The following is a 21,847-nucleotide window of genomic DNA, read 5'->3' on the forward strand; positions in this document are numbered from 1 at the left end:
AGTTAACAAGATCATCATGGCTTTAAGAATGTAGTTTACTGCAATTAAAGACCTACACAGCCTGATAGATAACTGAAAATCAGTGTGTTTAAAGAGGCACTTTCAAAATAGTTTGAAGGACAACACACTCCTGGCAAAAGCAACTGTGCAATTTGAAGTCTGTATATCCCCTCCCTTACTGCTGCACAAAGACTTCCACAGAAGTACTGGATTACACTCAAATAAAAACGGCTATTCATGAAACATTATCAACTTCAGAAAGCAACCACATCAGCAAGCCAAAGTTTATTTGATCCTTAGCCAGCTGCAAACAGGCACCCCAAATCCTACCTCTGTGATGACTAAGCAGCTGGAGCACAGCAGAAACAGTTCCTTACCTCCTGGCCAGCAGGGCGCTCATTTCTTCCATCAACCCACTGCCTCCCAAGGGAAGTGGTCCATTTCCACGGCCACCGTCTGTTTTAGATGAAGCAGATGAAGCAGAGCCTCCTCCTCCTCCACTTGAACTGGAGGAGTCTTCACCCTTCATAGTACACAAAATAACAGCAGATGTGCAAACAGAATGACAGCTGACTTAATGAAATCAGCAGAGTTCCCATACAGGAAAGACACAAAGAATGTGATGGGCTGGTAGCACATCTTGTAATGGTATTTTTAATAATGAATTAAGCCTACACAAAAAGTCTTGATACTGCTATTAATCTTGAACAAATGTTACAACCGGTTCAGGAAGACAGGATTTAGAGACAGGAATTGGAAAATGAAACGGAAATCATATTTACCCGTGAGACTTTCCTAAGTTTGGCTCCAGCAAGTGCAGCTGCTAGTCCAGTTAAAGGGCGATTATCTTCAGACACAAACCCCGCTGAAAATCCAGAGGCTGGGAGGGGAGGAGCAGGAGGTGGAAGGGGAACAGGAGGAACTTGGCTAGGAAGTGGAGGAGGCGGTGGTGGTGGCGGCGGAGGCCCTGAAGGTGGAAGTGGAGGAGGTGGTGGTGGGCCAGGAGGAGGTGGGGTTGCTACTGAAGACTGAGCTGGACCAGGGGGTAGGGGAGGTGGAGGAGGAGGTGCAGGTGGTCCTTGGACACCACCTAGTATCAAAGAGAAAACAAACAGAATACATTAAGGACTTAGAAAAGAAATACCTTATTTCCATTGAAATGGTGGTTCTTTTGCTCAGTGCATGAAACACTAAAACTGGTAAGATACTAGGCAAGAAAACACTGCAAGTTTCGGCAGAAGACAAGCATTCTTATTCAGTGTACTAAAAATGTTGCATAGTATAGTATGAGAGATCAGACAGCTTCAGAGACATTTAGATAGGAAACCCCTCCAGTCAGGTTCTGTGCTGCGACCAAGAAGAACTTTACATCAGGAAACAGGCAAAGAGTCAAGTAAGGCAGGAGCTTTGTACCATGTAGGAACAATACTGTGTGTTCACATGGTGCTAAACACAGAGTGACTTTTTATTGTATTAAAAAGCATTTAACACATCACCCAATCTCAGCCCTTAAACTGTTTGAGTACCAATGCTAATTTCTGAGCTATATATAAATCTTTCTTCTAAAAAACATTCCACTAATCAACTTTAATAATTTAATACAAACACTAACTAGTGAGCTAGAAGACTGACATATTTCAAGCTGATGGAAACAAGCTCTTCTATTTTTTACCTATCATTCTCTTAATGCTTTAAATTCACATTGATATCCAATACAAAATGTATTTTGAAGAAGTAATATTCTGATGATCACTGTGTTATTATTAGAAGAAGAATTTAAGAAATTGTGACTAAGACAACAGCTCCTCACATATCCCCCCCCCCCATTTCATCCAAATTGCCATAAGGTACTAAAAATGCTGCACAACTATCTTAAGCAGTCTCTGAGGGCAGGAATTTCACATACAAGTCTGCCTGGTTTCCTAGTCTGCTAACCACTGCATAAATTCAAAAGCCTTTTAAACTCTCTTGGCATCACTCACTATCCAAGTGCACACTTTTATTCCATACTAGAAGTGAGGCCATTCACCCTATTTCCACTCCATCCCAGAGTAGCTCACAGCTTCATTTAAGACAAGAGGAGTATGAAGAGGATCTACTCTGCATGGCTTGTGTGGGATGAAGCCACAGGCTGCTTATCCCCCAGAAGCCCCTCTGCCCATCCCTTTAGCTCAGCTACTGCAGAGTCATGTATAAAGATCTAAATCTCCTAAATCAATATAAAAGCAGGATTCAGGTTAACAAAGACATTTAGACCCATGTAAAACACATATGTCTGTCATATTGGTGGAGTGTCCATTAAGACCATCACCTGCTTAATCAAACTTTCTCTCTGAAATCTTTTTTTTAACTACGCTGATTGAATACCACAGGAAAACCTGTCTATGTATACGTGTGCACAAACAGCCATGTATCAAAATACGACCACTGTCCAAAAGGAAATGCTGTAGGTGATACATACTACTTTCTAAATTTGAATTATTCCTCACTTAAGGTCCAAAGCCGCACACACGTTGTTCTATGCTGGCTGCCATGAGGAAACTAACGATGCTGCCTGTTAGCACCTTGTTCCAGATAAACTTACAGTGCAATATTTACCAAGCAAACATTCGACAAGCTCAGACCTAGATAGGTGAGAGCTTAAGAAATCAGACTTTTACTTATGACAGGTCACACAGACCGCCAGCTCTTACGCACAGGAGCTTTCAAGTTTCCCTTAGGCCAGTTTTCCAAATGATATTTGGTTGTGGTATTAAGATCACTGCAACTTTGGAAGCATTGTATTAATGCCCGGGGGCACTTAGGGGCTTTGACACCAATTGGTTTCGACTGCGTTCCTGCTTAGCGCATTAGTAGCAATAACAGAAAGCCTTACCCTGCTGGGTCGTAGGTTCAATCGGCTGAGAGGCTGCCTGCAAGACTGGCTCAGAAGCAGAGGAGTCTCCCAGCACAGAGTTTAGAGAGTTCTCAACAGAGGCAGGGGTAGCTGCAGAGGGAGAAGGGAGAACACTAGGCTTGGATGAGGGAGTCGAGGCATTCGGGGAGTTGGGAGAAGGAGAAGCTTGAGGTCCAGAGAGTGACAGAGGCGGAAAGGAAGGCAGTGGGGGGGGAGGAGGTGGCGGAGGCGGCGTTGGACCTGAGGTAGAAGGTGAAGGAACCGGATAAGCCAGGTTTTCAGGAAGCCCGTTAGGAGCCGTGGGAGACGTGGACATTTGGGTCACCGGATTAGAAGCCGACACTGGGAGGACAGGTCTCGGACCAGTAGCTTTGCCTGGTGGACTGCTTATCATTACTGGAGGAGACGGGGGGAGGGGGGCAAAACTGGGCGCAGACCAGGCAACAGGCTTTGTGTTTGGAGGCAAAGTCGCCATGGCATTGACAGGAGAAGGGGGCCGAGAACTTTTGTTCAGCGGACGAGGAACCGTAGCATAATGGGGGAGAACAGGGTGGAAAGCTGAGCCTAAAGATGTAGCAAAACGTGATGCAGAGTGCCTTAGAGGCGGTGTAGGGGGAGTGGAAGTCGGTGGTGCAGAAGTCACTACAGCGTACTCCGGTGTGGCCTCTGACATTGGTGCTGAGACTGCTTTTGCATATGATGGAGGAGGTGCTGAAGGAGGCTGGCAACTGGAGTATTCAGGAAGTGAAGTGCTATACGGGGAGTTGTCGAAAGATGGAGCTGGACAGAAGATGGAAAGCAGCAGCAAAGGCAGGATAAAAAAAGGAGAAAGAGAAAAGGGAGCTAATGAAGCAACAAAACCAGCATTCAAACAAAATGTATAAATGTAGACTACAGTTAGTACCAGAGGATTAGGCACAAGTGAAAATACTGTTAGGAAAGTTTTACATATTATCAACAGCTGCTTTTAAATCTTACCAACTATTTTTGTGCCAACATTTGAATTTACAAGTATGTTCCAGAGAAAGTTTTCTCAAATCCCATCTGTGAGATGAGTTAGATACAGGGTTGAGTAATCAGTCTTTTATCAGCTTTTATCTTCTTGTTTGGTTGCAAACTGCAAGCAAGTGTAGTGATCTTAACATTTGTTTCAGCTCCACTAACAAAATTCCTACCATAGGCAGCAAGTATCATCTTTCTATTCCCCAGAAAAAGCTCCATCGCAAACTTGAAAGTGCTGGGAACACAACTACCATAAAATCCTCTGCTCTAAAGTGATTAGCGCTTGCACAGTATTCCTTGACTTCTACCACGAGCTGACTTATGCAAATTGAGTTTGTTACTAAAGAACAACCAAGCACTTGACTAATGTTCCATTATATTACCAAAATGAGAAAGCTTTCAGTTATCACTGGATACATTTCCGCAGGCACTGCACTATCTTATCTACAAGCATGTACAATACATTTCACTGAAATGTTACTACAATGATAAATTAAGCCAGACTTCATACTGAGAAGCATTTCTCCACTATTACTTTGCCTTATATAGGTACATACCTTCTAAGTAAACACACTCAACCTGGCGTGCTTAGGGTGGTTTTTTTTCCAAATTATGCACTGTGAATACATCTTGTTGAACAGAGCAAGCAATGATAAGGTATTTAGAAAGTTTAACTCATCACACTTTAACCAATGTTGAGGGTGTCCAATATGCTTCGAGCTCTTCAAGCAATCAGAGAGTACAGCAATGGAGTGAGCAAACAGTGCAAAAAAATTTATTTCAGGGTTAATGGAAAATTATGACAGGAAAGTCTCTTAGACTTCTTGCCATAAAAAAAAAAAAAAAAAAAAAAAACAGGAATTCCAGCAAATAGAAGCCTGTTGTTACACAGCTGTACTCACTGCCCTTTGTTGCTTCTCTCACACTCCATCACCAAAACACATAAAGAGTAGCCCGGTAGTTGAATACACTCAGGTTTTGAAATTCTTACCAGCATTTGAAATTCTTCTCTCTCTTTCCCATTCCAATTGTTCCCTTTCCAACTGTTCTTGTCGTTCTCTTTCTTGCCTTTCCCGTTCAAGTCGTTCAAGTCTTTCTCGATCCTGCCTCTCCTTCTCTTGTCTCTCCCTTTCTAGGCGCTCTTGCCGTTCCCTTTCTTGCCGTTCTCTCTCCAGTTGCTCCTGCTCTAGGCGCTCTCTTTCAAGTCTTTCCCTTTCTAGCCTCTCTCTCTCCAGCCTCTCCCGTTCCATTCGTTCACGATCCAGCCTCTCCCGTTCCAGCTCCTTCTGCCTCTGTTGCTCTTGCAACTGTCTACAATCGTGAAAAAAGGAAAAAGACTAAGCTGCAAAGCGAACACCAAAAATATGAAGCAACTGTTAAGAGGACACGAAGAGAAACTAATCAACGATCTTTGCACCAGCAAAAACAAAAGCACAGCATTTGCACCTACACACAATTCGTAATTCTATGTGTCATTTTTCTGAGTTGGATAAGAGTTTTATTACGCTTACAGCCAAAAGAATCACATATCCAATTTCCTCTTAACTAATTGAACATTCTGAGAGACAGCTTTCAAGAAGTAAGAATAGAAAGCTGCTGCTGCTAATTTACTGATACAATCTTCCCTTTTTGGGATATGGAGTTACATTTGTTCTTTGCATGGTATTTTATACCTGAAGCAGTGAATAAAAGCACAGTGAAACAGTAGTAAGACAAATACTCATCAAAAAAAACCCACCCCCACATAAATTACATTTTTTGGATTAACTAGTCAGCCAATACATATCCAAATTTTATGAAAGCATCAAAACATCTGTCTCCACTTCTATAGCATTATGCACACATACAATTTAACTGGCAACAACACAAGAACACCCTGAAGGCAGGGGGAAAACTGGACATGGTCAAAGAAAATCCAGGGTGCAGCAGCCAAGGAAACACTGCAGGGAGCTGGCAGGGCTTCCAGCTCATGGGATCTTTGCAAAGGAAAGCAGAGAGGGGGAAGACAAGTGTAAGCCAGGCAGAGGAAATATAAAGAACTTCCTAAGGGTAAGGACGAATCTTGCAAAAGTCTCTGCCAAAACCCCTGGGTTGGCTGAAAGGACTTTCCTGCAAAAATACAGTGGGAAAGGCTATATACCACCTTTTTGATTCTTTCTCCTCAACTTGGTTTACATTTTCTTTAGGTTGTTTGTTTGTTTTTAAGACAAATAAATCTTCCTAGTTGGCTAAAATACACCTTTTTGATTTTCAAAGATTTTTCATCTCTTGGGGATAACTCACTGCTAAACCAAAAAACAGACACATCATCCTCCCAGTTGTGGCCAGTATGTTCCTGTCAGGACATAACACTGAAAATGTTATTAGTTGTTGTTCTCTTTGAATTCTTACTTAAAAAAAAAACAACCTTGTATATAAATCATACAGCCATTTTTTCTTCCATGCTTCAGATGCAAACTGAAGCTTCTCAACAAATACAAAGCACAGCCAGCTTTTCACTATAAAGTAAAAAGGAGACCTTCAAGCTATTAGATATGTGTTTTCTATACTATACCACTGGGCAATTTTCATGGACAGGTCACTGGTAATGCTCTACTGAATGGGTAGAGTCATACAAACCTAATTCTGAAAATGAAGGGAACTTCACCTGTTTCACTCCTTGCCTAGAAAATACTGGCATAACTGGAAACTCTAGCCCATGAACTGTTACAACTGAAGTCCAGCCTTTTTCAGACCAGTGTTTTTCCTTTATAAACAAAAATAAATTACAAATATTGAAACTTAAAATTGCTATGAGCAATAAAGTTGGAATTATGCATAGCAAAAGGACTTTTTCCCTGCTGAACTTGTTACCCACCATCCTCAGAAGCAGTAAAATAGTTCTGCTCCTTGATCAGTCCTTCCCTCAGCTCCTGTTCTCCCATATAAGAAAGCTGTAACAGCAGTCACTATGAAACCAGAGCTGCAACTCAGCTTGTTAAATGCTTGATTTTTAGCCTCTGAAGTCCACTAAAAAGTCTGGTGATTGACCCATACATATTTGGAACCCATAGAGGATTTCTATAAAATATTAAGAGAATGTAATATAAAGCACAGAAACGTAAGTTCCAAAAGAGATATTAAAGTATTTCTTACATTACATTTTTGCTTGCCCTTTACTGCACAAAACCAGTTTTACTATATGCTCTTTTCCCCCTCAGATAAAATCTATTATTTAAGGAAAGTAGAGTTTTCATCATGGCTTGCTCATATTCAGCTCTTTTTTCCTAAAGGAAAGGTGAACGTGCACATGATTGTTGCTAAAAGGCTATTCAGAGTAGAAGTCAACAATGACAGACTCCAAAGTAGGTTTGTTTATTGTCTTCATTCTTTTTCATTCATTTGCCAGAAATGAGCACATTCTACCTATAAATGCATACTCTGCTCATGCTAAAACTAAAATGCAGATACGGCATTTAGGGTTATAAACATTTTATGTTATATTTAGTTTATCATACTAGAAAGTATCAATTCACTGGGTTTTAACAACACATCAAGTAACTGCCAAAAAATTTCTTCTCGCTTAAGTTCTTCGTTTCTTTACAGAAACAGAACCTCAATATAGGTCACTCCTCACACAAGAGCAGCATCACCAAGGCAGTTCTGCCACAAGCCACACCAAGAGCTCTGCTATTTCATATTTTCATAAGCAACTTGGAAAAGAAACAGCAAGGTGCTCTTCTGTAAGCTGCTTAAAATATTAAGTTATTTAAGATAGCAAGGATGATGGTTGATTATGACGAACTACTGATGGATCTTCCAACTGCAACTAACCTGGCAAATAAAACTCAACTGAGATATAACTGGAGTGAAGCAGGGGAAAGAGGGGAAATCTGCTAAATTCATATACAAAACGCTGGACTTTGAGTTGACTATTGACTCAGGAGTGAGGTATTAGAGTTACAACACACAGGTCTATGACAACATCCATTCATTGATGTGTTCTGTTCAAAAAACCATAAACCAGATGCTAGACATCAGGAAAGGATTACAGAGCAGTACAGAAAACAGCACCATCCTGCCTGACAAACCCTGAATCTCTGTTCCCGCATCAAAAGGGGGAGAACAGCAGAACTGAAAAGATTCAAAGAGCAGCAACACTATGATCAAATGTACCAAACACTTTCCACTTAAAAATGATTAAAGAAGCTGAAATTCTGCATTCTGGAAAAGACAATTGGAGCTCTACAAAATCCTGAGCGATGAGGACATCCTATTACAACAGCTGAGAGGAAAGACTTGATGCAACTAATAACAGCAAAGCTCAAAAGAAAAGAGCACCTCTGAACATCAGGCAGATAAGCTATGGAACTCCTTGCCAGAGTGATTCAAAGAAAGAATTAGAATAAAACCAGTAACCATGGGAAGACATTTAGAAAACCAGTGGCATCATGCACAAGAACCTGTCGAACCAAGGGATGCCCAGAGGATGGGAGGGTAGCAGAGAGAAGTATTCCAGGTGTTTGCCCTGGCCCAGACAGGTTTTATTTAAAGCTTTTCTAACTAGTGACAGGGTAAGTGCACATGTGTATATTATGTACCATATACAGGGGAGAATTGGTGATGAGAGTGTACATAAAGGAATATTCTGTCTTTATACAACATGTAACTGTGTGCAATTTTAGCTGAAGTTCAAGATGTAGCTATGCCTAAAACAAATTGTGTGTTTGGGATTGACTGATTCTCCTAATACATCTTAACACGTTCCTGAAGCTTTCCTGGGGTTCTTCTCTTCACAGAGCTATAAAGACACACAACACCCTCGTGTCATAAAAAAATGCACTTAAGTACTTATTTAAACTTATTCTGAAGCAAAATATATCAGCAATCAACACAATTAAATTGTATTGGCTATCTAATGAGATATGGATGAAAGGCAATGAGATAACCAGTTTCATCCACATAGGATTTGAATAAAAAATACTGATTATTTAATAAATACTGAGTGATTCAGTATTTAACATTTCAGTTTTTAGTAAAAGAATCATCATTTTCAGTTTTTACAGAAAATAAAAGGTATAAAATCAGTTTTTGAAATGTAGAAATAACAATTATGAGCAAGTTGAGCATTGTGTTTACAATACAAATGCTCTGCCAAGAGAGGGCAGCAAAATACCTTGCAAACATACAAAATTCCCATGCAGCAGGATAGGAGATTAAGTAGAGCATCACCGAGCATAATTTTTTCTCATTCTATGTTCCTGAACCATCCTATTGTCAGCCAGGAAAATGAAAAAAAACCATCCACACAAACAAACAAACAAACAAAAAGCCCTCTATATGCTTTCCCACCTCACAACCCACTACATTTTTACTGTAATTTTAACAATTTTAACAAACCTTTTGAACAGCAAACCAAAAGGTGCACAGGTCAGAAAATCAGTCTACCAGTAATGCAATTAAGTTGCTTTAACACATCTTCATGAGCAAGGAAGAATTTTGTAAACTACAAAATAGAGCTTAACAACTGCTTACAGTTGTTGCTTAAAAGGATTAAAAACTCATTTGATTATTAAAAAAGAAACCAAACTACTTGCATTAAAATCCCCCTTGGTTTCATTTAGTTAGCATGATATAGCATAATTTTATTTTAAAATTTTGTCAGAGATCAAAATTATATTAGGCAAAAGCATTACTAGATTAAGAAGAGTCATCACACATCAATTAAAGTATGTCTGAATGTCAAGACTGGTAGTTCAAGAACACTGTGAAAGCAATACATGAAAATCCTTCAGCCTTAGAAAGCACAGTACCTGGCCACCAGGACAACTCTTGAAAAAGATGAAGAGGTACTAAAAGTGCCCCAGAAAGTTGTCTGATAATGCTCATTATGCCAAGGAAATATGATTCTAACTGTTTCAGAAGTGCGAATTACTAAATCTAAGAGCTAATTTACAAAACTGTACAGCATGTCAGTCACACAAAGGTACTGTTACACATGTTTTGATTCAGAGGGTCAACTTCAGAAACTCAGAGTAGCTGCTAGCTTTATCACAGATCCTACTCATGAAACTTTCTTCATGGTTTTTAATTAATTTCGTGTCAAAAGCGTTTTTGGAAACTTCACTTTGGGGAGTTTTGGTGGAGGCTTTGGATTTTGGGTTGGATTTTGTTTGTTTGTTTGTGGGGTGTTTTTTTGTTTGTTTGTTTTGGTTTGGGGTTTTTTTGTTGTGCTGTTTTTATATTAGATTACTTTAATACTGCATCAGCTTTCAAAATTATTTCCCCTCTTGCCCTTATACTTTTGTCCAGTGAAGGAGATATTGGGAGGTACTGCCAGAGGATGAAGAAAGAATCAAATTTACTATACTAACTTGTGACTTAATATCTGCCTAAATCCTGCAGTTCTTTGGGCAGACAAGCATCAGGAGCACGGCTACATTACTGAAATAACACATGGAGAAAAATGCAATGAGCAGAATGAAGCACACACTGTTGCATCTCTGCTGAAAAAAACACACATCTGTGATGGTTGAAAGCACTTAGAATTTCTCCTACGTGACAACTGCAAAATACAATTGCAGGTTATTTCCTTACTGGGGTACACAGAAAGCCTTCCTAGCTTGCTCTTGAGTCAGATCATAAAAGGGTATAACAATTAAGGATTGCTGCTGTCTCAGCTCTTGATCTATGAAATGAGCCAAATACACATGTACATTGAGATCCCTTTCTGTTATGCCTTTAGCACAGAGCACCACTACATTCAGAAACCAGTGTGTTGTGAAAGACAACTAGGAAGCTCTCTCAAATTAATACTATCCATTATCTTTTGATCTATAGTGGTGAGGGGGAAGGGAAGAGGCAGTTGTTTTAACTTCTGCTCCTGAAGATGAAATGACTGACAGAGATTAAGAAACTGGTAAAACCATATTCTGTGTCAGAACAGACTTAATAGCCAGGGAGAAACTGTCCTTTTCTGCAATACTTTTCACATCTGAGCCTCCATATCTTGGTCATCTGCAGAAGAGTTTCTGCAAGTGTCTCAGTATGTAGCGAGGCTGTCCTTTCACCAGAGCAAGTCCACCCCAAAATTAAGCAACTCCCATTTTGTCAAAAAACAGAGCTGCTGCCACAAGGGCACCAAGAAAAAAAAAATCTACGAGCAACAAATCCAAGGCTGAAACAGTTTGCAAAAGCAAAGAGCTCCCTGCTCTGGCAGGTCACCTTGTTTCCTCAAGTGAAACTTTGCTGTACATTCACATAAATCTTCTGGATTCTAACACTAGCTTGCTTTGCTCTTGGAAGTGAGATCAAACCATTAAATTTTTTCCTAAAAAGATGATAGGAAACTGCACTGAGAAGCCCACATATCAACCTCAATAACAGAGTTCAGTCACAAACCTGGAAGGCTTCTTGCCACAAAGTCAGATACATTAAAAACAGAGGTATTTCCATGCACAGTACAGACAAAGGCATCTTTGTATCACATCCAAATTCAGCAGGCACTGAGCTGATAGACATTCCAAGATGAACAGAAACTGGTTTGAAGTATTTAATTTTAAAAGTCACTGTAGAAAACAAAGATCCAAGGCAAAGCCTGCAGAAAACAAAACATCTTGAGGAACAGACCTGACTGAAGTAATTGCTGCATTGAGTGAAGAGGTCAGCTGCAGGCAGATAATACATGGTATTTGACAGCTGTTAATCATCATTTATGTACACACCAATTTCATATTCCACTCTTTCTTGGCTGAAAAACTTGACGTCAAAGCAGGGCATCAAATCACTCAGAAAGATCAGTAAGAATACTACCCCTGCTTTGTCTGCCTAAAGATACAACAACAACAAGAAGAAATGGGGGAGGAAAAAAGCACTAATAAGATTGGTGTATTAAAAGATAACACCAAAACCCATCAATCGAGTCATTAAAAAAAAACAACACATGGAATTAAAAATCATAAAATTGAGGGGAGATTTTCAGGTTAAAAAAACCCACCCATGAGGTGTTTTTTGCTTTTCTTCAAAAAGTAGTTTCTTGCTTGTGCTTTTACTTATTCTAAACTTACTTATTCTAAAACAAACATGGTATGGCAGAAGAGAGACAAAAGGATAACACCCAAAAGGCAACATGAAGGTTGCTACACTATTGCTAGCTGTATTGCATTCTGTATAAGAAACCAAATGTGATTATATGATAGAATTCAGCAACGTATACATCTTTCATTCTGTGCTTCACTATGTTTATTTTCAAGTTTTATAACCCAACATAAACAAAGAACCTAGGAATAACTACTATGTTAAAGTTCTAAAAGCGTGTAACCCTGGCTATAATTAGACCTGGAGTCATCAATTTGAACCAGTTGAGCTGTCTCAGTATATCCAGGCTTTCAGGGCTGCTCCAAGCTCTTGCACCAACTCCTGTAACCTTGCCTCAGTCTATGGAGCAATAAACAAGGCAGCAACATTTTGAGCTTTATTCTAAAATGCTGGAAGGCCCAGCATGTGGGCACAGATAGTATTATCTAATCCAACAGTCACTACTTGCTAGAATACATCTCACATGATGGCTCTCCTCCTCCCACCACTGAGTCACTGCCACAAACAGAGCAGCTGGCTGCAAACAGGCTACACAATGCGTGGCTGAGCTGGAGGCACCAGCACCAGATGCAGGGTGACCTCAGCTCCATCTGAAGCACTTTGTTCTCTGCAGAAGAGCAGCTACCTTGTTATTGCAAGGAACTGTATGCACTCTCTGGATATCAATTTAAGTAGATACAGCCAAGTTACTTTATCAATTAAAAGCATTTATAGGGAAGAAAAAAAAGGCATTTTAACATGTTATTTTGCACTTAGCTGCTAGCTTGATTTTTAATACTTTAATCCCCTGAACATCTTCTGCATAAGTTCAGGAGAGGAAAAGTATGTCTGTTATGGCCCTCCCAAATTTGTAGGAACTTAACTGAATAATAAAAACAGAGTACTGACATTAAATTTGCTCTTGCATCTTTAACATTAAATATTTATTCATCACTCCAAAATTCAGCATTTACCACAGAGCTCACTCTCCTGTATGGTCACGCAAACTTTCTGAATATGTATCTCAAGGCCTACACATTATGTACCATGGAATGAACACACCATCCCCCAAACTTTGTAATTTATTTACAGAGAGAAAATATAGCCTAAATCTTGGAAATATACAATCTGTGCGGACATCAAACACAGGCAGAGTCCGCAGAGACTGAGAATCTTTATGAATAAAAAGTACACTGATGCATCAGTAACATAACCTCAGCAGAAGTGATCAATATTTCACCTCTTCGCATTTTCCTAAGCAATCTCAGTTGCACAAACTTCACTTCCCAAACTGAACTCTTGCTATATGCTCTAAAACTCTTACCAAGTTAGCTTTATTTTTTTTCAAGATAGTCCCCACAGCTTCTACCTGAGCAAAATGCACATCATGTAAGAGAAGCCCAGACAAGACCTAGCCACCTTGATACAATGAGCAAGAAACAGAAACTTTGCAGATCTGCAAAGTCTGACTGTTGAAGGTCAGGGTTTGTAAAATAAGTTTATATATATGCTCTGAAACTACTAATTATTGCCACTCTGAACAGTGGTACAGACCTTTGGATCTTTAAACAGCAGTGACAGGTGAGACTGTTTCAAATGATGGATTTTTTTTGTTTGGTTGGTTGGTTTGGGGGTTTGTTTTGTTTTGTTTTTAATTTGTATCAAAGAACACCTTATGCTTCATTTAATGCCAAATTATAAAGGCAATTAATTGACTACATGTATCATGATTTTGAAACACTAAGCAAATCTAGGTCATTATAGCTACTTCCAATGTTCAGGCAGCTTTCTCCTGATTAATCACCATTGCATGTAACACTTCCACTGTCAATTTGATTTTCCCCATACACTGGTACAGTCTACAGATTGGCGGCTTCCCCCTCCAAAACCAGAACACCTACTACGAACTATTTCTCATTCCATTTTGATCAAACAACTCCTGTTCTCCTTCATTCTCACGTACCTCAACTCGCATCAGCATCAAGGACTTGCTCTGTTCACCAAAACATCAGAACAAATTTGATTGTTGCTGGTCCTGTTGATGCCTGTTTTTGTGCTCCACACACCTGCACAGCAATCCTCCTCTCTTCCACATTAACTAAGAAATTCCCTCTTGGTATCTGTTAAATGCTTTACCAAAACCCAGGAATATCACATGAACAGCCTTTCTGCTTTTGCAGAAGAGAATGTTATCTGTGTCCAGTTTAGTGTCCTATGTCATATCTGGGACCAAAGTCAAACTAACAGGCTTTCATTTCCTTGATCTAAAGGGATTTAAGGTTTAATAAGAAGGTTTTATGCTGTAAGCTCAAAATGTATTAGTTGGAAGTAATAAGAACTAGCTTTTATCAGTCAAGCAAAGACTAGTAGCCAGCCACCACCATAAAGACATGGAGAGGCAACTAAATTTTATTAGATACAGGAATTTTAATACACAAAGGGATCTATAATACTCTTGGATCAAAGCTCATTAAGCCTAGTTTCCCTCACCTTGATCTTTTCAATATATTCTCTAAACTAACAGAGCACTTGAACTTTCCTGGCAGAAGCCAGACTGCAGGAAGACACCTGTGTACATACAGTTTTAGAAAAAAAATAAGAAACTCAGTAGTAGAAAAGTCTGCTTTTATTGGCAACTCCCTCTCAGTGGTATACTCCAGTGAGTACAGTTGGAACACAATTTCATGAAAGTGAACGACAATAACTAAAAATCTGGAAAAATACAGACCAGTTCCTAATCCAAATTACACATTTGGCATTAAACAGAAAACCATAGAACTGAATATTTTGAATATTTTTCAAAAAGCATAAGATTTCAAATCAGCTTTGTCAATGGAGTCAAAAGACTGCTTAATGCAAGAGTGCTCTTCTCAGTCTGCTAAACAGACTAACATCAACCAGCATGTACAGTTAGTTATTCAGTGCTGTAACCAGACAGCACCCATTACACCTCTCCTTAAAAGCCTGTAAAGTCTCTGAAAACTAGACTTGACAGAACTAAGGAAAACCTTACGACAAACAGAAGGAAAATGACACATCTTTAAGAAAAAGGGAAAAAAAAGGAAAATAGTCATTATTACACCACAACTCAACTCTGCTTTCAAGAAACTTTTGAGGGCAAGAAAAAAAAAATTAACCTTTTACAATGACAAAAACAAAACCAGTTGATTGGTCTTGATTCGGTCTCCTTTTGTCTCCTGTCCTAGTATGCAGTGTAATGGCTGCAGACTCTAAACTATCTTAGCAAGCTCAGTTTGAAAAGTGTACGCTGACGTAACTTTGATCTACTGGAAACCCTCAGCTTAGGCTGATTCCATCTAAACCATGTCTCTGGGATGCAAACTTCACACGGATTTTGTAACACGCACAGCACACAATATAATCATACAACTGTATTCTACTGACCACTCTGAAAACCCTGAACCAAAAATCCAACTACTGTATCACATGCATATCTCAGATTAGAACTGACTGCTCAGTTATAATCTAATCAATCTGTATGCCTTTTAAAGAAATCCTACTTCCTGAAATAAGTTGTTGGATAAATGGTAGAATTTCAAAAGCAAAGGAAAACTGGAAACACTACATCTGGTCACAAAGTAGGAAAAATGTTACAGGCTGAAGGAAATCAGTAGAAATCAGGCTACCAGGGACAGAAAGTGATGGGCAAGCTTTCATTCTTTCAAATTACTATAGCTACATTACTACTGAGTTAGGGGGTGCAGGTTTTTTTCTTTCACTATGTCCATGTTTTCAAAACAGCTCAGAAATTATATATGTAATAATTACTAAATCATTGGGGGGGGGGATTCTTCTACTGTAGTTATAAAATTAACATCAAAATTAACTCTGAAAAAATATTTTTAATCTGTAAAATAAATATCTTTCTTCTGAGTCTATTGGTAATTAAGAAACTGCTACCCTTGCCTTCCACAAGATGTTACAAAAACCCCACACCATATCAACACTATTTTCTAGCAGTCACACACCAATTTTTCTTCAACAGGGTCAACCCAATCCACAAAACAAATTAAAATCGTAAGCAAACCTGAAGTATTTAACAATATTCTGCTGTTGTGTTTTGCAAGCTTCTCACATTTTTGAGTACTTACGAAAGAATTCGGTCGAGTTTTGGTCCATTACGTCCCTGAAGGACAACAGGAGGCTTGTACACCTTCATGATTCCTGACTATCTATACAGTTTCTCTGTTTCTGGTGTTCTTGGTCTCTTTATTTATGAAGCAGTGATGATTTTGAAGTTATTTATAAACATTAACTCATTAAATTCCCAAGTGTCATATTAGATACCAACTCAATGACTCATATTCCTGACAATATATTTACCATGTCTGAAGAGAAGGTAAATTTACATGCACGAGTAGCACACACAAGCATGCCATGAACTAATCTTATATTTTAAAATGGTATTTGACATTAAGTAACTCTGAAGTTATTAACAAATACATATGTCAACTCAACTTGGCTCATTATCAATCGGTGGAATTCATAAACACTGCCTGACCACCAAGCTGACAAAATGTAAAACAACTCATAACAAAATATCCCTTCAGTTTCGAGGATCAAAAATAGAAGCTGGAGCGTTTTAAAGCTTGTTATTACTGTAGTTAAGTGAGTGCAAGTTAAGGAAAATTACAGTTAACTTCAAGTACTCCCTGAGAGGGAAAGCATAAACCATGTGTTTAAGGTTTCTTAAAAGAGAGTAACAAAGGTATCAATTCACCAGACAAAATTATTTCATTACACCTTATGTGTAATCTTGGCTTCATAAAAACCTCGGTGTTTTAGACTGTATATCTGGTCCTTGTAGATTTAGAAATTATCTCACTGCACAGTAAGCAATGCAAGCATCCAAGTAAGAAGCTCTGCAGCAAAATAAGCAAAGTAATATTACTATTTTAGCACTTCTACTCAAAATGTAAGGCATCTAAATCCTTGCTAAAATAAAGAAGAATCTTTGAACCAAAATAATACACTTTTGCTGGGAATGATCTCATTCAGTTCCCAATTTCCCCAAGATTCTTGAACACTGGTTACAAAAGCAAAGGAAAACATCAGATCTGTTGAAGAGCTCTCTTTAATATGCCGCTCTTCACTGGTCAGTCCTTTGGCAAAATACTTCTGAAGAAATGTTTCTATTTCTGCCTAGGAAAACCCTGAAGCTACAAGCCACATAATTTAACTTTGAAATTAGTCCTGCTTTGAGCAGAGGGTTGGACTAGACCTCCACAGGGTCCCTTTTCCAACTTTAATTTTCATGCAAGCAGATGTTTTTCTCCAGCTTAGAATAATTTCAAAAAATAATTTTCCTGCACTCAACATGGCAGTCAGTTAAACACTACTAAATCCAGGTACACCTAAGGGCAGGGATACGAGAGCAGCACTTAATGATTATCAAGCCACATTTTAAGGAAAACCCCCATCCAACAGACATATTTCACAAGCCACAGACTTAGCAAAGCCAGTCTTTCTCTTGATCTATCACAAACCCCATGTTCCTTCCTACGCAGTAACATTTATTCCCATTTCGTGCATTCCCTGTAGCCTTAGTGCTCCCCACAGGATTCAGTTCTGCCCACACTGCCTTTACCCTCTACTGAGATTGGAAATGTCACTCATAGATATGTTACAAGTAATACATGCCTAAACCTTTTTTTCCCAACTATTTACTACTCTTTACATTATGGGAGTAAGTCTGTGGTTCTCACAGTCTGAAAGCTGAAAGACAGTTACTACAGAAGAGAAGTTCGAGCTTAGAGTTAATTGACCTTCATTAAAACCATGTAATTACAGCAGTAACAAGACTGAAGAAGGACTTGTGAAATGTTTTAACAAAATTACATGTTCTTCTTAAGCTTAATGACACAATACCCATAGTCTTTGCACAGACAATCTGGCTGGCAGCATGAGTAAACACTCCAGAGCTCCATCTTCTTTTAGAGGAAAAAAACCAAATCAAAACCAGGTCCAGACTTCAAAGAGGCCATTACATTAGATGAAAACAATCAGAGCACACTGATCAAATGAGAAATGAAGCCATAAGAATGCCATCTGATAATATGTCCTTTACATACAAAAAATTTCAAGAGACTTGCAGAGCTCTTAACATAGGGCAGTACTTTTTCCTGAAGAGATGCCTATCTACAATGCTTCCCTGAAAGTTATTTCAGCATTAGAAATCTCAGTTAATACAGCCTTCTAAAGGAACAGACGGGAAATAAAAATACTAAAAGCCACTAATATAGAACAAAAAAAATAATCTAAAGAAAAAAAGCTTTTAAAAAGTCTGTCTAAAGAAGTGACATAAAAGACCTTTACTATGACAGCAAACTTTTACATAAATACATCAAACAGACAAATTTATAATGAGTTTCTTGTTATTTGTTTTTAAACAAGGTAACTTTCAGATAAAGTGATCCCTGCTCACATTAAGAACATACTGCAGAAAAAAGATGGACGAGTATGACCAATTTTGATGTCAAAACTTTGTTCAATATGTTTTATTTACTAGTTTACCAAACCTGCAATATTATTCCCAAATTAGCAATCTGGTTATGCTCACCTTTTCATAAACAAACAAAGTGCCAAATATCAACACAGAAAAAACGTCAGTGCCAATTAGACCCAAACATGTTTAAGCCTTTTTCCAGTTACCACAGAAAGCTATTAGGTGCATTTACACTATCAGTCTGGACCACCTCCCATTTATTCAAGGATCTTGTTCCCTGCATCTGTACTGCATGTGACCTAAATGGCTCCCAACATCCCTTCAGGAAGGGAACAGCTAATCTCCTGGGAGTATTTTGATGGTAAAACAATCCAGGATTGCACCACAGGCAGTATGCTTGAGACAGCCCAAGGTCTTGCTGTTTTCATTTAACCCAGTCTAACAGCACCGTCCTACAAGACTTTGCCATTTCACATACCCATATCCCACACACTAAATCTACAACCCTAACCCATATTGCCACAAAACAAACGAGGGAATCTGGTAGCTACAGAGTTTCCTAGAACTTGGGCACATCATTGATACACAGCAATAAAAGGAACAGGAAAAAACCCCGTATGTTAAAAATGTTATGGGTCTGAAAAATATCCCACAGGGCATAGGACAGGGTAGTGTGGCTTCACATTGCAGGGAACAGCTTAGTTTGGAGGAGTGCCAGCAGGTCAGGGGAACACAGACTGCTCACTGAAGGCAGCACAAGATATAACCAATACTGCTACAGCTGAAACTTGAACAACTAAAGGCTACATAAATTTATACACTAGAAGTAAAAAAGGAAGGTTTCTTTGCTAACTAATATAAATGAAGGTAAACAAGACTTCCAACAGAATATTCTGATCTAGTGCATCCACATTCAGGAAGAAAAGCCGTCATTTGTGATGATTCAATTCTCTGTTTCTAAAGGTTAAAACTTCCTTCTTTGCTTGCTGCTTTCTTCTCTATAAGCATGTGTCAAAAACTGAAGACACAAAAGTCACTGCAAAATTAATTAGTCTGGTTGAAAATGACAGCAGTGAAACCTCCCAAGGCTTCCCCTCTGATCTGCAGCTCTTTCCTGACAGGCCAACAGCAGTTGCATTGTTTGAATGGGTGGAGAGCACGAACAAGGGATCAGCTACAATCAAAGTTTTTACAGTGCCGAGCTGCACTAAGGAAAACCACACGCATACAAATGCTGCCCTAATGCAAGAGAGTAATTCTAAGTCCTTGACATTTAATTTCTCATCATTAGGTGGTACCACTTTCTTGAATTTAACAGCTGTTTACTTTTATTACCGTACCTTCTCTGGATTTCCAATTCTTCTTGTGATGGACCATTTTGCACTTGAGAGGGAAGCTGTGAATTCTGTCGAGGCAATGTAGGACCTAAAAGTGAAGACAGACCATAAAAATGGTTCGAATTTTTTCCATGCAGAAAAGCACATAATCAAGGAAAAAGGCCAGCCACCACATGACTTTAAGAACTGTTCGCTTTTGCCTTTTAAGCCAAACAAGCTCAAAAACATAATATAGCAAATAAAAACTGCAACAAATGTTACCTCACACATTTACAGAATGAATTTATTTCACATAGATGGAAAGGCTTCACAGAAATGCAAAGCAGATTTTATATATGATGGAATTTGACAAAAGCTTTGAAAAGCACTCCAAGTCTGATATTTTCTTAAAACAATGAACAAATATTCTTGGAGGAACAGGAAGGGCTCAAAAAATTAAAACACTCACCTAAATAGAACACTGGAAAAGGGGAAGAGGAAAAAAAAAAGCAAGAAAAAAAAAAAGAACAGGAGAGAAAAAAACCATCAGAACCTTATCACCACATCGAGAGAAGGAAGATAAAGTATGTTTCAACAGGTCACACCAAAATTTACTCAGATTTTAGCTCATCAGCTTGGATCAAAGACTTTCTTTTTTGGATATGTAAGTACCGGGTCCAAAGGAACAGAGGCACATAACCAATGTACAAACTGTGAATTCTGCTAAGCACATGAGATGCAAAAGAGAAGGACATGCAAATTCATCTTCAGTTTTTACTGATGGGCAATTCTGAATCACACAACTTTCAAATAACTGTATATGTGTATTTAGAAATGAAATATGTATATGTACATTGAGAAACGAAAAGACTTTTCCATCTTTCTCAAGTGTATTTACAGCACAGAATTATTTCAAAAGAATTAACAGAAGTGAAGAAGACGAAGTGTGGAATGGAATACAGGGGATCAAGAATGCATTATTCCAGTAAAAATGGGCACTAAACCAGTAAACTATCTGGACTATAGCTACACTTAAGATTATGGAATTTATAAGCAAGCAGAACTAAAAAAGATTAAAATGTGTCAAATTCTGAAAATATCCCAAAGAAAAACAGTAATTTCTTGCTGAGATTCCACCAAACTAGTTACAGTAATGGATTTGTAATGAGGTCGCCCCTATATCAAATACCAAAATGTAGAATTTGTTTCCCATCTGAACTTGTGAAAGTCATCCAAACCCATGTGAAGACCATATGTGATATACTGACACATCTAGGACAGGCAAACAAGTGCCCTGTTTAAAGGCTATACAAAAAGGTTCATTTACTCAGAACAGCATAGTATTGTGTCCACTGTGGCCATAAAGACAATTAATCCTGAAAATTATAGAAGTGTACACTATCTGCGTATCCTACAGTCAGAAAGTAATGCAGGAACTTACTTCTGGAAGATAAAAGCAGGTAGTGCACTACAGAGGTGGTGTCTTCCTGATTTATGCTTTTCAGCATGTACCCAATGACATGATGTTGCCCTCGATGCATTATTTTTGCCTGAAGTACCTCCAAGAGATATCCACAGACACAAATCTATACTATTTTAAATGCCAAATATTAAATTGCAATGATAAACAATAATTAAATTATCATTGAGTAGAAACATCTGTCATATTGCTCGTCTGGAAAACTTTGCAGTTTTAAAACTTTTTTTTAAAACTTTTAAAACTTTAAAACAGTAAGGCACATGCTCTCCTCTCATCTCCCCTGTCTGACAGGTGGAAGGCTTTAAGGCCCATAAAACCATGACTGCAGCTCGCAGGCAGCTGGGTTATTTGCTGCCTGCACCATGCTGCAGCCTTTCATGGACTTTTACAAGTAGTCACAGTCCAGCAGCAGCTGTGCTGCTGCTTAGAAATGCCACATACACCACTACTGCTTGCCATGCCTAACAGAATCCTCGGAGTAAGTCAAGGTTCACAGTCTGAGGTGCAAACTGCAAGTAACACTTTAAGAATCAGATACATGGTGAAACAACCCTCGTATTTCTCAGTGTGAAACACACTGACCTAAAAATTAACAGCAAAGAACAGAAATAAAAAGAAATAGTCATACTATG

General features: G+C 38.7%; 1 protein-coding gene across 7 annotated transcripts in view; it reads right to left on the bottom strand.

The window, feature by feature from the left end:
• The window catches only part of ENAH (ENAH actin regulator), a 91,893-nt gene that overhangs the window by 15,909 nt on the left and 54,137 nt on the right, over nt 1-21,847 (bottom strand). For 5 of the 7 annotated variants that reach the window (XM_050314822.1, XM_050314823.1, XM_050314821.1 and 2 more), the window contains 5 exons: nt 19,760-19,844; nt 4,890-5,209; nt 2,876-3,676; nt 783-1,090; nt 378-523 (listed from right to left, as the gene is read on the bottom strand). In XM_050314822.1, the coding sequence (XP_050170779.1) occupies nt 378-523; nt 783-1,090; nt 2,876-3,676; nt 4,890-5,209; nt 19,760-19,844 (1,660 nt within the window). The remainder of the gene's footprint in view (nt 1-377; nt 524-782; nt 1,091-2,875; nt 3,677-4,889; nt 5,210-19,759; nt 19,845-21,847) is intronic. The other 2 variants (XM_050314826.1, XM_050314828.1) reach the window with 2 other exon arrangements.

The sequence above is a fragment of the Myiozetetes cayanensis genome, unplaced genomic scaffold, assembly GCF_022539395.1.
Source record: "Myiozetetes cayanensis isolate MyiCay16 unplaced genomic scaffold, myiCay2020 scf2-11, whole genome shotgun sequence".
NCBI lineage: Eukaryota > Metazoa > Chordata > Aves > Passeriformes > Tyrannidae > Myiozetetes > Myiozetetes cayanensis.